Genomic DNA, 14,790 nt, shown 5'->3' with positions numbered 1-14,790 from the left:
TGGAATTGGCTATCTCACTTTGCCCGTCCGTTTGAGGATGGTAGGCAGATGAAAAATTCAGCTTTGTACCAAGATTATCCATCAAGGCACGCCAAAAATTTCATGTCATGCGAGAATCTCGATCACTCACAATTGACTTAGGCATTCCATGATGCTTAAAGATCTGTGCCAGGAAGACTTGATCTGCTTTGATCGTTTTCTTGACTGGTATAAAGTGTGCTTGCTTGCTAAACCTGTCCACAATGGTCCAGATCGCGTCATTTCCAGTCTGAGTTCTAGGGAGGTCCATGATGATGTCCATGGCAATACTTTCCCAAGGTTCATTAGGCACAGGCAAAGGTTGTAGCAACCTAGGCGTCTTATGCCGATCATACTTCACTTTTTGGCAAACCAAACATTCCCTGACATACTTATCAATGTCTGCTTTAAGGCTAGGCCAAAAGAAATATCTTTCCATTGCTAAGGTCGTAGGGAGAATACCCCGATGACCCGCATAAGGCAAAGCGTGTGCTTCATCCATGATCTTCTTTCTTAATGGTTCCGTCACACATATAGCCTGATGGTGGTAGAGATAACCGTCCCGAATGGAATAGGGAAACTCATTCTCTCCACGATGTAGCTTTCCCGAAAGGGTGGAGAAGTCTGGATCATTCGGATACAAATCCGGTAGTGCTTCTAATTCTTGGTGATACACCGAAGTGATAGCGTTCACCCTTGGCCGCCTAGACAATGCGTCTGCGACCACATTCTTACTCCCAGCCGTGTGAAGGATCTGGAAGTGAAACATAGACAAAAAGTTTGCCCATCTCATCTGCTTCTCAGATAGTTTCCTTTGCGTAAGAAAATACCGCAAACTCTGGTGATCAATCTTGATCACAAAATCCGCTCCTAGAAGATAGTGCTTCCAGTTGGATAAGGCGTGAATCACAGCCGTGAGTTCCTTTTCGTAGATTGATGCATGCAACTCTCCATCCTTAAGTCGTCTGCTTTCATAAGCCACTGCATGGCCTTCTTGGTTTAACACTGCTCCGATGCAATCACCTGAAGCATCGCAGTGAACCTCAAATGGTTTCCTTAAGTCAGGCACTATCAAAATAGGTCCATGGCTTAGCAAGTACTTGAGCCGATCAAAAGCTCCTTGTTGTCTCGATCCCCATCTGAAAGGAATCTTCTTCTTTGTCAAATCATGAAGTGGTTCTGCTACATGAGCAAATCCTCGGACAAACCTTCGATAATATGAACATAATCACAGAAAGCTACGTACATCATGTACCGTAGTGGGAATTCTTAACCTGTGACAAATCTGAAAATGAGGCTCTCCCCCTCCTAAATTCAGCACCACTTCTTGTTGCATGAGGCAAGTGCACCAGAAGGTGCCACTTGGCACATTCATAAGCATTTTCCCGTTTCGGGGTTGCCGTCTAAAAATATCCCAACCGGTTGCCCAGTTGACTTCACGACAGAGTAAGAAAATGTTCCCCTTGTCATTCCGGAGGTAATGACGTCAACACATTTTCAGGTCCCAAAATAGCAGTTTCCTAAATTTTAGGAGATGCTGCCATTGTATCTTTCTAGGTCATCCGACCCTCTTTGTACACTGCAGCCACATCCAGAGCTGAAATGTAGCCTCTGTAGCAAACGATTCCCCACTTTGGCTAGTCAATGACCCCACTTGGCTAACCATAGTCCTTGTCCAACCTTAGTGCTCTCTTGCCCTCAGGCCTGGACTCCCTCTGGACAGTTCCACACTAGCTATGCAATGCAGGGCAGTTAGATTTCCTGAGGGGTGTTTCCAAAAAGTGAAAGTAAATAGATAATAAGAAAGAAATCAACAAAAAGGATAGATAGTAGTCACACGCTGGTGACATACCCCCCTCTTGAAATCTCAAACGTCCTCGTTTGCATCTATGTCGTTCATGCTCTTAGTCAACACTGATGTATTCAACACCTGTCGACACATGTACGACACATACATGCTCATTGTCAACCCTGGTGTATTCAACACCTCGTCGACTCATGTATTGCTTGCGTGTGAACCCTGTCCCAATGACATAGTGGTAGCTTCGCACTCTGCCATTGCTTTGAGTCACTAACTTTCCAATGACAAAATGGTAGCTGCACATTTTGCCACTGTCTTATAGTACACGTTGGATCCCGTAACACTTTCGAGCATACCCAAACCGACAGTTTAAGAATGCAGTTACACATGTACTCTTCAATAGAAGCAATCACTGTATCCTTGACAAACTGACAAGAAATACTCACTTCTAAAGCACTAACCAAACTTTTGGACATTCCATAAGAGCAATTGCCAAACTGACAATCTGTACAGCTCTAACATTCATGTAACAGGTATTTGATTTGAGCTCACTTTAAATACCATGTACATCATTTGTTTCAGAAGCCATTGTCACACTGACAATCCATTTAGCTTTGAAACTCAAGGGGTCAAGGTAGGTTGCAAATCGAAGGCTTCCAGGTAAAGTGATAACACACTTGGTGACTCTGCAAGTTCACCTTCTTCCATCCACTTAGCATCCATTGGTGGATAGTTTCTGAACTTTACCAAGTAACGCCTAGCAACCTTGCCTTTCACTTTCCTTTCTTTGTGTGCCAAAATCTGTTCAGGGACCAAGATCTCGTCAAGTTCCTCGACTTCCGGCTGATCTTCAGCAGGCATATCTTCTGGCACATCACCCACATAGTGTTTGAGAAGACTCACATGAAACGCATTGTGAATCTTCCAACTGTCAGGCAATACACTTTTTTTATTGAAGATTGCTTGTAATATGATTAAATCTATTATTCATAAAGGAGGCCATTTACTGTTAGTAAATACTGATCCTTTATGCAATGAAATAATAACAAAAATGGCAATTCAGCCTATATGCAACATCACTGATTATGTCGCACACTTGAAAAGGCCCATAGTAACGCATGCTGAGCTTTGGAAACAGTCTTTCCTTGCCCTTCATCTTCTTTAACCTTGCCTTTTCAAAACGTAAAAGCACCCAATCACCAAGTGAATATACCACTTCACGACGGTGACGATCAGCTGCTTTCTTTTGCTTTGCCTGAGTCCTTTCTAAGGCCACTTTGACCTTCTTGTACATTTCATCCATGTCCTGAACATACTTATCTGCTTCAAATATCTTGTCCTTTGTATGCAGTATGGGAGGAACTTTCTTGCCACCTTCAACTATCTCAAAGGGTGCCTTGCCAGTTGATGAATGCACTGTATTATTGTATGCATACTCCACCAATGGCAAATACTGCTCCCACTTTCCTTTATGCTCTGACACATAGCACTTCAGCAAATCTAGGACAGTAGAATTTGCCTCTTCTGACTGCCCATCTGTTTGAGGATGAAATGACGAAGAGAATTTGAGTGTGGTGCCCATATTCTCAAACAAGCCTCTCCAGAACAAACTTGTCATGCGTGGATCACGGTCGCTAACAATCGACTGTGGCATGCCATGATACTTGAAAATATTGCTCATAAACAAGCGTGCCATCTGATCTGGCTTTATCTTCTTCCTGACAGGAATAAAATGAGCCTGTTTGCTGAATCTGCAAATAATGGTCCAAATACCATCGTTTCTTGTCTGCGTTCTCGGAAGATCAAAGATAAAATCCATAGCAATACTTTCCCATGGTTTATCTGGAATAGGTAGTGGTTGCAATAACCCTGGTGCCTTTTGCCTCTCAAACTTGACCTTTTGGCATATTAGGCATTCTCGCACAAAGGCATCCACATCTCTTCTCAATGTAGGCAAGTAGAAGAATGTCTCAACCGCTTTAACTGTAGCATCGATACCACGATGCCTTGCATACGGTGGGACATGACTCTCTTCCATAACTTTGCGTCGCAATGGCTTTGTGACACACAATCTGCCATGCATCATCATGAACCCGTCTTTAAGAATATAGTGTTCATGACGTTGTCCATCCATTAGCTACTCGAAGACCCTTGCAAAATCTTCATCATTTGCATACTGTTCTCTCATATCATCAAGTTCATGATGATAAGGAATTGACACAGCTGATATTTGTGGCTTCCTTGACAAGGCATCAGCCACAACGTTCTTCTTGCCTTCCACATGCACGATCTGAAAATGGAACATGGACAAGATATTTGCCCATCGCATATGCTTCTCAGATAACTTTGTCTGTGTCAAGAAGTATCGCAAGGTCTGATGGTCCGTTTGGACAACGAAATCTGCACCTAGCAGGTAGTGTTTCCAACTTAAGAGCGCATGAATCACAGCCAGTAACTCTTTCTCATAGACCTGCATGGTCATCTCTGGCCCTTGCAAAATTCTGCTCTCATAGGCTACTACCCTGCCATCTTGCATTAGCACTGCACCAATGCTACTACCGCAGGCATCACACTGGACCACAAATGACTTCCTAAGATCTGGCAACACAATGACTGGATCTGAAGTCATCTTTTCCTTTAAGAGATTAAAAGCTGAAATCTCTTTCTGTGTCCATCTAAAGGTGACTGCTTTCTTTTGAAGAGCATGTAAAGGTGAAGCAATCTCAGCGAAATTTTGGATAAACCTTCTGTAATAGGAGCATAGTCCCAAGAAACTTCGGACATCGTGCACCGTCTTCAAATCTGGCCATGACTTGATCGCTTCAACTTTGGCAGGATCCATTCTGACACCATCCTTTGAGACAATGTGTCCCAGAAAGTGAATCTCTTCCAGAAAAAACTCACTTTTCTTTGCATTGATGAGCAACCTATGACTGCGTAGCTCTTTGAACACAATGGCCAAGTGATGCCTATGCTCCTCTTCATTCTTTGAGTAGACTATCATGTCATCAAAGAATGTACCAACAAACTGCTGGTGTGGACGGAAAATTCTGTCCATCATCCTATTGAACGTAGCAGGAGCATTTGTGAGACCAAAGGGCATCACTAAAAATTCGTAAAGGCCAAACGTCGTTCTAAAAGCAGTCTTGTGCACATCCTCTGATCTAATGCGGATCTGATGGTACCCACTCTTTAGATCTATCCTGCTAAACATAGCTTCTCCTTCTAATTTGTCCATAATATCATCAATTCTAGGTATAGGGAACCTATTCTTGATGGTATTCTTGTTCAGTGTACGGTAGTCGATGCACATACGCCATGAGCCATCCTTTTTCTGCACCAACAACACTGGAGAACAGAATGGAGATGAACTGGGCTGAATCAGCCCCTTTTCTAACAACTCCTGTACTTGGCCCATTATCTCTTTCTGCTGAGCCGCACTAACCCTGTACGGAGGCTTATTTGGTGGGCTACTGCCTGGCACCAAATCTATCGCATGGTCCTCGGGTCTCTCTGGCGGTAATTGAGATGGTAATGAATCGGAGAAACGGTCACTATACTGTTGTAAAAACATTGACCTTTCTTTATCTAGCACAGATAAATTTGATTCATCACAATCTGACACTTCACGTGCAAAAACCAAGTACGCAGAAAGATGCTTTTTCATTACAGAAGTAATAGCAATAGCTGATACAGTGGGAATAGACTCCCCTTTAAGCTTTACATCCAGAATGTGAGTCTTTCCCCTGCTCTGTACAGTGATCTTTTTGTTGTAGGCATCCATGATTCCCTGTACACGAAACAACCAAGGAATACCTAGCAACACATCACATCCGTCCAGTGGCATGATGTAAAATTCTTCAGCATCTACATAGGACTGGATATGTAGGCGTAACTTTCCAATGATGGCTGTCACAGCCTCTGTATGGCCAGGACATGCCGAACCTGCCTCTGCTGTATACCCCATCTCTTCAGGTCTGATTCCCAACTTTGAAGCCAATTCTGGGGAAATGAAGTTGGCTTTGGCACCTGGATCAAAGAAGATAAGCAATGTTTGATCCCCGACCTTTCCCCATGCTCTGCAAAGCTCACTTGCATCTGAATTTGGCTTGTCGCCCACCATATCTGGCACTAGACCGGCCATGGGCTTCTTTCCTTTCTTGTCTTCCTTGTCATCAGAATCAACTGGCCTTTTCTTTGTAGGACAATTGTAAGCAATGTGGCCAGGCTACTCACATATAAAGCATTTGTTCTCTGTCCTCAGGACCTTCTTTTGCTCTTCTGACTTGCGAGGAAAACGTCTTTTCCATTTCTTTGCTGGTCCTTTTTCTGATTCAGCCGTAGCTTTATCTTTCCCTGCGTTGGCTGACTCCTGAGTCCCCTTAGGAGCCTCATTGGGAACATGCTTCTTGGCTGAATTTTTCTTGCCTGATCCTGCCTTGACGCCAGTGTTAAATTCACAATCTTCTCCCTTGAGCAAACCATTGCCAGTGTTTGCTACCTCGATGAGCTGCGTCAAAGTAGTGACTTTTGTCTTCATACAGTACTTTCTCAATCCTTTAGGTAGGCCACAACAGTATTTTTCAATCTGTTCTGTCAATGGCACAAACCTATAGGAAGTTACCGGAAGTAGAGCTTTCCAAAACTTCCGATTGTAATCATCCAGATTTCTGCAAGTGGCAGCATTAAGCTAGTGCCATTCTGTCATGACATCTGCTTCAAAGTCATCAGATAACCATGCTGCTACAAAAATCTGCTTGAAGTAAATCCATGTGGACGGAGCTTGCCCTTGAAGCAATAAAGTTGTCCACCATTGTCCCGCATTCCCTATCAAGAAAGTGGCTGCCTTGCGGACCTTTGAAGCCTCTGTAAAGTTTCCCCCTGCATAGGCCTTGTCAAACTGCTGGAGGAATGAGAGAGCCTTCTTCCTGTCATCAAACCCTATAAAGGTCGTGAAAGACACACCTTTGCCACCTTCTTTGTACGGAGTTGGCCTCTCCAGCGGCGTTAAATTGTCATATGGAAGTGACTGAAACATGGGAACACTATTAGGGTTCATCTGTGTTCCTTGGCCGCTATTAACTTGACCTGGAAATGCCATATTTGGCTGCTGATTTGTAATTCCAGCCATACCAAAATTTGCCTGTGGCATCCCAAATTGGCCCTGAGTGCTTTGAAACCTTGGTAGCATGCTTGTGACACCATACATGGGGTTAGGCATCGTTGTTTGAGCACCCCCGAACACTGTTCCTGGCGTGTAAAACTGATTTCCAGGTTCATGACCAGCCATGCTCTGGAATATCGATCCACCTCCAAAATAGCCAGGGTGTACTGAAGGTGGTGGGAAGACCTGTTGCATAGCCTGTAGGTTGCTTCCCTGCCCATTAGAACCAGCTATAGGCTGCTGAAAGGTGGCGGGCTGAACTGGTACAGCTTGAAAGACTGGCATCTCAACCACCTGTTCTTGCACCTTAGGCACAGGTTGTGGAGACTGCATGTTCTCCGTCAAGTGTAAAGGTGTTTCCATTGACTGTGCGGTATGAATCACCTGTGCTCGAGCCTTAACAGGCTTTTGAATATGATCCAGTGACCAAACTTGCTGAGACGGAACAGGAGGTTGCAGAAAGGCTAAAAACCTCGGGTTCTGCATTACTTGTGTGAACATAGCCACAGCACTAGCCAACTGGGTCCTGAATATATCATCATCTGTCTGTGGTGATCTTGAAGACTCACCCACTTCATGTGTCTATTAGACCCTGTGAAGAGGAAACCTCTTCAGTCACATCATATGGTCTGTCAGCCATAATTGCAATTCCCTGTGTCTGGTCTATGATCCCCTGTGTCTTCAAGCCCAATCTGACCAAGGCTCACTTCTATGGGAAAAAGTGATTTAATCCCGTCGATGGAACCATGGAACCGGCCTGTACAATCCAAAAAGGGCGGTAGACTTTACTTCAAACCTTGATTTATAGCTCTCACCCATTATTAGTCGTCTATTTTACCTGCGCTATAGTGACACAAGAGAGGGGAATGGGATATAGATGCTAGAATGCACCTGTATGAGAAGACCGACACCAGATTGGCCCCTAACTTAGGCGCCCCTTTCGATATTTCTTTATTCTTTAAAAGAGGAAATAAACGCTGTGGTTCTTTCCAAGCTGCCCCGCACAACCTTGGCTGAATTTTGATTGTTCTGGCTTGATTTCGGCAGCATAACTGTACTAGAACCCTTCACAATCAGTATTCCCACGCATTGATTGACCTTCCCGACGCATACGGGCGCTTTGCAAAACCTGGCGAGAATCTGCAGCGCGCTGAATTCTCTGTTTTCAGCCCTGAAAATGCGCCAGATCACCTGTACAGCGGTCCCCTTGCATCCCCGAACCTCCTGGGGGTATTAGGGTCCGTTTAGGGCCAAAACCATAAACCTGCAAAAATACACAGCAGGCTGTAATTTACTGTTTCGGGCTCCGTTTCGCGTGCCGGTCGCATCCTTAGCAAGTCCTCGAGCTCCTGCACCTGTAGGGCTACTTGCCCTTTGAATCGGACGAGATTTCTAGTGTGAAACCTCTCCGAATTCACCTGTACCTGCGGATGGGATTAGCCGCTAGCTAATCCAGTACCTGTGCAAGAGGCTCTTGCCTCGGCAATCGCGCATGAACCCACACGACTGTACATTGGTCAAATGAAGAGCCCACTAGTGGGGCATAACATACTGCCAAAGGGGAGAGAGAGGGCAGTGCGTAGCGTGCAGGGCATCACTCCTGGCACCGCACTGTGCATAAGAGGGAAAGCATGCACTCCATAGCTCTTAACCTGTGACAAATCTAAAAATGAGGCTCTCCCCCTCCTAAATTCAGCGCCACTTCTTGTTGCATGAGGCAAGTGCACCAGAAGGTGCCACTTGGCACATTTATAAGCATTTTCCCGTTTCGGGGTTGCCGTCTAAAAATATCCCAACCGGTTGCCCAGTTGACTTCACGGCAGAGTAAGAAAATGTTCCCCTTGTCATTCCGGAGGTAATGACGTCAACACATTTTCAGGTCCCAAAATGGCAGTTCCCTAAATTTTAGGAGATGCTGCCATTGTATCTTTCTAGGTCATCCGACCCTCTTTGTACACTGCGGCCACATCCAGAACTGAAATGTAGCCTCTGTAGCAAAGGATTCCACTTTGGCTAGTCAATGACCCCACTTGGCTAACCATAGTCCTTGTCCAACCTTAGTGCTCTCTTGCCCTCAGGCCTGGACTCCCTCTGAACAGTTCCACACTAGCTATGCAATGCAAGGCAGTTAGATTTCCCGAGGGGTGTTTCCAAAAAGTGAAAGTAAATAGATAATAAGAAAGAAATCAACAAAAAGGATAGATAGTAGTCACACGCTGGTGACACTTTACCTCCATACACTAAGCTTAGCAAAGCAGATTGCCCAAAGGATGAGGTGGCATTGAAAGCAATGAAGGGAATCCCTTATGCATCAGCTTGTGGTTCTCTTATGTATGCTATGGTTGCCACTCGTCCCGACATTGCTTATGCAGTGGGAGTTGTTAGTCGATACATGTCGAATCCTGGCAAAGCGCATTGGAAAGCTGTCAAATGCATTCTGAGATATTTGAAAGGTCACAATCAAAGTGTATCTGTTATGGCAAAAGTGACTTAAAGTTGCAAGGATATTGTGATGCAGACATGGCAGGTGACATGGATACCAAGAAATCTACCAGTGAATATGTATTTTCCATTGTTGGTAGTGCAGTCTCTTGGTGTTCTAGGTTACAAAAAATTGTGGCATTGAGTACTACTGAGGCTGAATATATTTCACCCACAGAGGCTTCAAAAGAGGCCATTTGGTTGGGCAGACTTGCAAAAGAACTTGGCATGCCTGCTCATACACCCGTGTTGGGTTGTGATAGCCAGAGTGCTGTCTATTAGCCAAAAATGCCATGTTTCATGCACGTACCAAATACATAGATGTGCGGTACCACTTCATACGACAGGTATTGGAGGATGGTCTAGTCACCTTGACTAAGATCCATACACAGGATAACCCTGCAGATGTTCTCACCAAGAGTCTTACTAAGGCTCAACATGAGCATTGCATATAACTGGTGGGAGTTGGTTAACTTAAACGTGTCATTTATGCCTTTAAGTGGGAGGTTGTTGGGTTAAAGGCCTAAATAACCCCTTTTTGTACATGTTTATACTTTGTCCAGGTTCCACATTTTTTTTAAGTTACTTATAATAAAAGTGGGAAAACCCAAAACTCACTTATTGAGGTTTCCCCAAAAACGTGAGCTCTCTCTCTCTCCCTGCTTCGATCCCTAGCGCTTCCTCTCTGCTGCACTCCGCCTCCTACTTCTTGCCCCAATCCTGCACTACATCGTGACGTGCACCTACCGGTACCTTCTGCTTCGCGCTTTCAATTTGGTGGGAGTTGGTTAACTTAAAGGCGTCATTTATGCCTTTAAGTGGAAGGTTATTGGGTTAAAGGCCTAAATAACCCTTTTTGTACATTTTTATACTTTGTCCATGTTCATATTGAACCTGAACATGAACACATTTTTTTAAAGTCACTTATAATAAAAGTGGGAAAACCCAAAACTCACTTATTGAGTTTTCCCCAAAAATGTGAGCTCTCTCTCTCTCTCCCTGCTTCAATCCATAGCGCTTCCTCTCTGCTGCACTCCGCCTCCTGCTTCTTGTCCCAATCCTGCACTACATCGCGACGCGCACCTACCGGTACCTTCTGCTTCGCGCTTTCACTGGTGAAAAGTGGTACTTGTGCTGCTGGGTACTGGTACTGTAGGTATTGCTTGTTTGTTTGGAAAGGAGACCCCTAGGGTATCCTATATAGCTAACAAAACCCGGTCGAGCAATGTCAAATTGAGCCCCCACGACTTTGTAAGATGATGATAATATGTCACTTATTAATAAGTTGATGAACTATTAATAAGAGGTGCGTCATATGCGATTATTACCTAGGCTTGGCACTAATGGTGCTATATGGTAACACTTCCGAGTGCCTACTGTCAGAGTCGACGATGCGGAAGCATAGAGCAATGGGAAGAATACAAGAGAGAGAGAGAGAGAGAGAGAGAGAGAGATTGCTGAACCAACGAGCCTCAGCAGTGGATTGATACTATGTACAATGGGGGCAAGGGGTCACATATATACCCACCTCAGTAAATTGCCCTATCCTAACTTTAACAAATAAGTAAAATAAATACCTAAAAGACAAAATATATAATGAAATCACTTTGGGCAGTTCACTTGAGATGCAAAACTCTAATACCCTTTTGCACCGTCCTTGTCAAGCGTGCCTTTGCCTCTGTCCTCCAGCAAATTTGTGCATTTGCTTTTGGCTTCACAATCCCGAGCCAAACAAGTTGACGGTTTCCTTGAGAGCTGCGGTCGAGCATAGGCCGATGACTGGATAGTGGTCGATGAACTTTCCATAGCCAATGATTAGTCTTGGTCACCATCGGTACTTGAACAAGGGTGGACCATCTCACAAGTACAAGCCATATCAAGCCAGGTTCGATCCTCAACAAGCTTGCACTTCTGCCTCGCACTCCAAAGGCCTCCAATGGTCGTCCTTAAGCTGCTCCAAAAGCTCCTTCCAAGGACCTTGGGCATTTCGGTCCCCACTTCCGAAGCCTCTAGGCTGATGGCATTTCAAAACGCTACCTTGAAAACCCGGGGGGGGGGGGACCAGGAGAGCCTCTCAAAAGCCATCAAAAATTGTGTCGCTATTTGCTCCTCTTCTACCTAGCGTTTCAAAACACAACCCCCAGTTGGTGCACATTGCAACCACCTATGCTTGCATCTCAAAATGCACGCAAAACTGCCTTCGAGTACCTTCCAATGCCTCAGCGTTTCAAAATGCTCGTCGGGTTAAGGGGCCGCAAGGTGTTTGGTGGTTGTCGTCAGCGTTTCAAAACACTCGGACCATAGCTCCTCCTCACGCCTGCGAGTGCTGCTTCAAGGAACGCTAGCGTTTCACAATGCTGCACCCACTCCCATGCATCCGACGGGTTCTCCTGTTCCTCTCCAAGCCACCGCCATCTGCTCTTCTCTCAGTGGATGCTCCTTCCACGATCAATGAGTCGTAAGCTTTGATACCATGTCAAAGTCAATGATGCGGAAGCGTAGAGCAATGGGGAGAATACAAGAGAGAGAGAGAGAGAGACCACTGAACCAACCAACCTCAGCATTGAATTGATACTATGTACAATGGGGGCAAGGGGTCACATATATACCGGGTACCCACCTCAGTAAATTGCCCTACCCAGACTTTGACAAATAAGTAAAACAAATACATAAAAGCCAAAATAAATAATGGGATCACTTTAGGCAGTTCACTTGAGATGTCACCTGGCAGACACTGGTTGTATGTGCAATCAGAGGGTATGTAGCTACTCTAAAGTGGTTGGACATGGACGTCCTACGTACAGGTCCACAAGGGTGCCAGGACACTTTCTAGGCTGTCTTAAACCCTAGAAATAGGAGTTAGCTTGTCCACATGCACATAAGGTCAAATGTGCATGTGACACCTTGTGACCAAGAACATGGAGAAGCCATCTACAGCGGAGGAGGGTACACTTTGGGAGAATGTCATTGCTCGAGTATGGTCTTTTATCATCTTGAATTGTACCCTACAGATTTTGGATCATGTGAACGCAATGACGAGTGCAAACCAAATTTGGGATCATTTGGAGTCTATCTATGAGCATGTTACCCCTATGAAGCATGTTGCTTTGCAAGTTTAAGACAGAGATTCTACAAAGGACAAAGGTAAAAGCAAGCATCAGGAGGAAAGCATTGATAGTGACTCAGGGAAGAACAACAAAGTAAGGTCTCCCGTCTTCTAGTCATGGAGATTGGTGCCACCACCAGCTTCAACCAGAGAGAGGTTTGTGAGTGGCAGAGGGGGACAAATAGTGCTCCGTATAATTAATTTGGACCCTTGTGTCGGAGTTCAAGTTATCGGAGTTTGAACCCGTAGCTCGGAGTTCAAGGCACATGCATCTGGCAAAAAACCAATCAGACATATCTAAAACACTATGGATGAGTGCACCAATCCATTGTTGTTGGTCGGATCATGGACAGTATGTGTTTCACAGTTCATTATCTTGGAGTATTATATTTTGGACGTGATGAGTGCACAGCTCACGAATGGGGATTCATAGACGTAGTGTGGCCTACACTTCAATTTTCTAAAAGGCAATCGATGCTCAAGATGGCATTCACAAAGTTGAGGATAGAAAATCCGAGGTGTATCCAATGGAAGGTATGTCTACTCGGGTGTCCATGGTAGCTTCTTCATCGACTTGGTCTCACTATTTATGTCCACTGTGAGCTGCAGAGAGGGTGTTAGAGTTTTGGCTTCTCAAGTGAACTGCCCAATGTGAGCCCATTATTTATTTTGGCTTTTAGGTTTTTATTTTACTTATTTGTCAAAGTCTGGGTAGGACAATTTACTGAGGTTGCTATACAAATAATTGTATACACATTCAGCTATTCATTGCCAAGGTTGATTGGTTCAGGAGACTCTCTCTCTCTCTCTCTCTCTCTCTCTCTCTCTCTCTCTCTCCTTGGTCTCTATGCTTCCGCATCATCGACTTTGACATTTCTCTCTCTATGGTTTACCCAAATCGCCCTCCCTCTCTGGATCCCTTGCGTTATTGCAGATCTCAAAGCTTCTATGCCTTCTCTTGCCCTGGCTTACCCTCCCAATTGCTCGTACCTTGTAAATCTAGGAGATCACTGCGACGGGGTTGCTCTCAGAGGTTCCACAAACTGACCTTGCTATTGTTCCCCATCCGATACAAGAGGTTGTGCACCTGTTGCCGCTGTTTCAGCCATATCCGACCATCTTCTGCTACCACTCCTGACAGTAATATGATGCCAAACCAATGAATAAGTCACATACCAATGCCAATGAGGAATAAGATGAAAGTACATGCCGATATGAGAGTCACTATAGTCCCTTTTCCTGTAGACTTGCACACAGAATAATACAGCTCAAAACCAGTTTCAATCCCCCTATGGCCTAAATACCATGTCCAGCACACCTTCTCCTCACCATCTTTCAATCCCCCTATGGCCTGAATACCCTTTTTAGCATACCTTCTCCTCACGATCTTTCATAACAATAGGGCAGAGGCACTATTGCACATTATGGTATGACATTTTGGTTGCATTCAAAGACGAGGTATAATCTCTCTCTCTCTCTCTCTCTCTCTCTCTCTCTCTCTCTCTCTCTCAGAGAGAGAGAGAGATGCACACGTGCGTGCGCGCGCGCGCGCACACACACACACAGAGAGAGAGAGAGAGAGAGAGAGAGAGAGAGAGAGAGAGAGAGAGAGGACGCACCACCGTTATGGCATTATGTAGAAAAAGCGGGAAAAACTTCAGTTTTCCTTAAAGCACCTCTCAGAAGAGCCTTTCATGCAGATTGGTGCTACCGCCAGAATGAAGAGCGAACAGGGTCTTGCAGCTTCAGCTTGCTGCTTGCACACTCCCTCTCTCTCTCTCCAGCGACATAGTATAATATTCTACACCTTGGACGTGGCCTAGATTTCGGGCCGACTACCAAATGGCCTGCTTTATAAGGAGGCAGGGTCTCGTCTATTATAACTTATGAGGAGGGAGAGGAGGGAGAGGAGGGATCCACGGGAGAGAGCCGTCCTAGGCTGGGTTCAGACCGCCTGCCCGGATGTGACCTGCACGAGCGTCGAGTGGATGTGGCAAGCATTGACAAGCTGAAAAAAATGAGAAATGTTTTCGGACCCGCCCTCCTTGCGGGCGGCTTCACCCCTTGGACGACACATGCTTCCGTGCACTTTCAGGCGTCCGCGGGCAAGGCTTGATCACAAAATCAGGAAACCTCACAGTCATTTGATCTAACCAAGCAGGCCCTATTGCTTGCTGCTCTACAGCGGCAAAAACTGCAGTGTGAACTGGTGGTGTGCCT

At 45.2% G+C, this 14,790-nt stretch overlaps 1 protein-coding gene across 9 annotated transcripts in view; it reads right to left on the bottom strand.

The window, feature by feature from the left end:
* The window catches only part of LOC147458895 (E3 ubiquitin-protein ligase), a 30,202-nt gene extending 15,769 nt beyond the window's left edge, over nucleotides 1–14,433 (bottom strand). For 2 of the 9 annotated variants that reach the window (XR_015187810.1, XM_086510308.1), the window contains exons 1-2: nucleotides 14,190–14,431; nucleotides 13,619–13,704 (exon numbers count right to left, since the gene is read on the bottom strand). Coding sequence is in view for 1 of the 9 variants with exons in the window: in XM_086510308.1 (XP_086366434.1) it covers nucleotides 13,619–13,636 (18 nt within the window). In the remaining 8 variants the exon portion in view is untranslated. Of the gene's footprint in view, nucleotides 1–13,560; nucleotides 13,705–14,189 lie in introns of those variants that run through there. The other 7 variants (XM_086510310.1, XM_086510312.1, XR_015187809.1 and 4 more) reach the window with 6 other exon arrangements.
* Nucleotides 14,434–14,790: the final 357 nt, after the last annotated feature.

This window comes from Adiantum capillus-veneris, chromosome 4, assembly GCF_014529385.1.
Source record: "Adiantum capillus-veneris isolate H3 chromosome 4, ASM1452938v2, whole genome shotgun sequence".
NCBI classification, from domain to species: Eukaryota; Viridiplantae; Streptophyta; class Polypodiopsida; order Polypodiales; family Pteridaceae; genus Adiantum; species Adiantum capillus-veneris.
The sequence above is the reverse complement of the archived record's forward strand: the minus strand, read 5'-3'. Positions and strand labels throughout refer to the sequence as shown.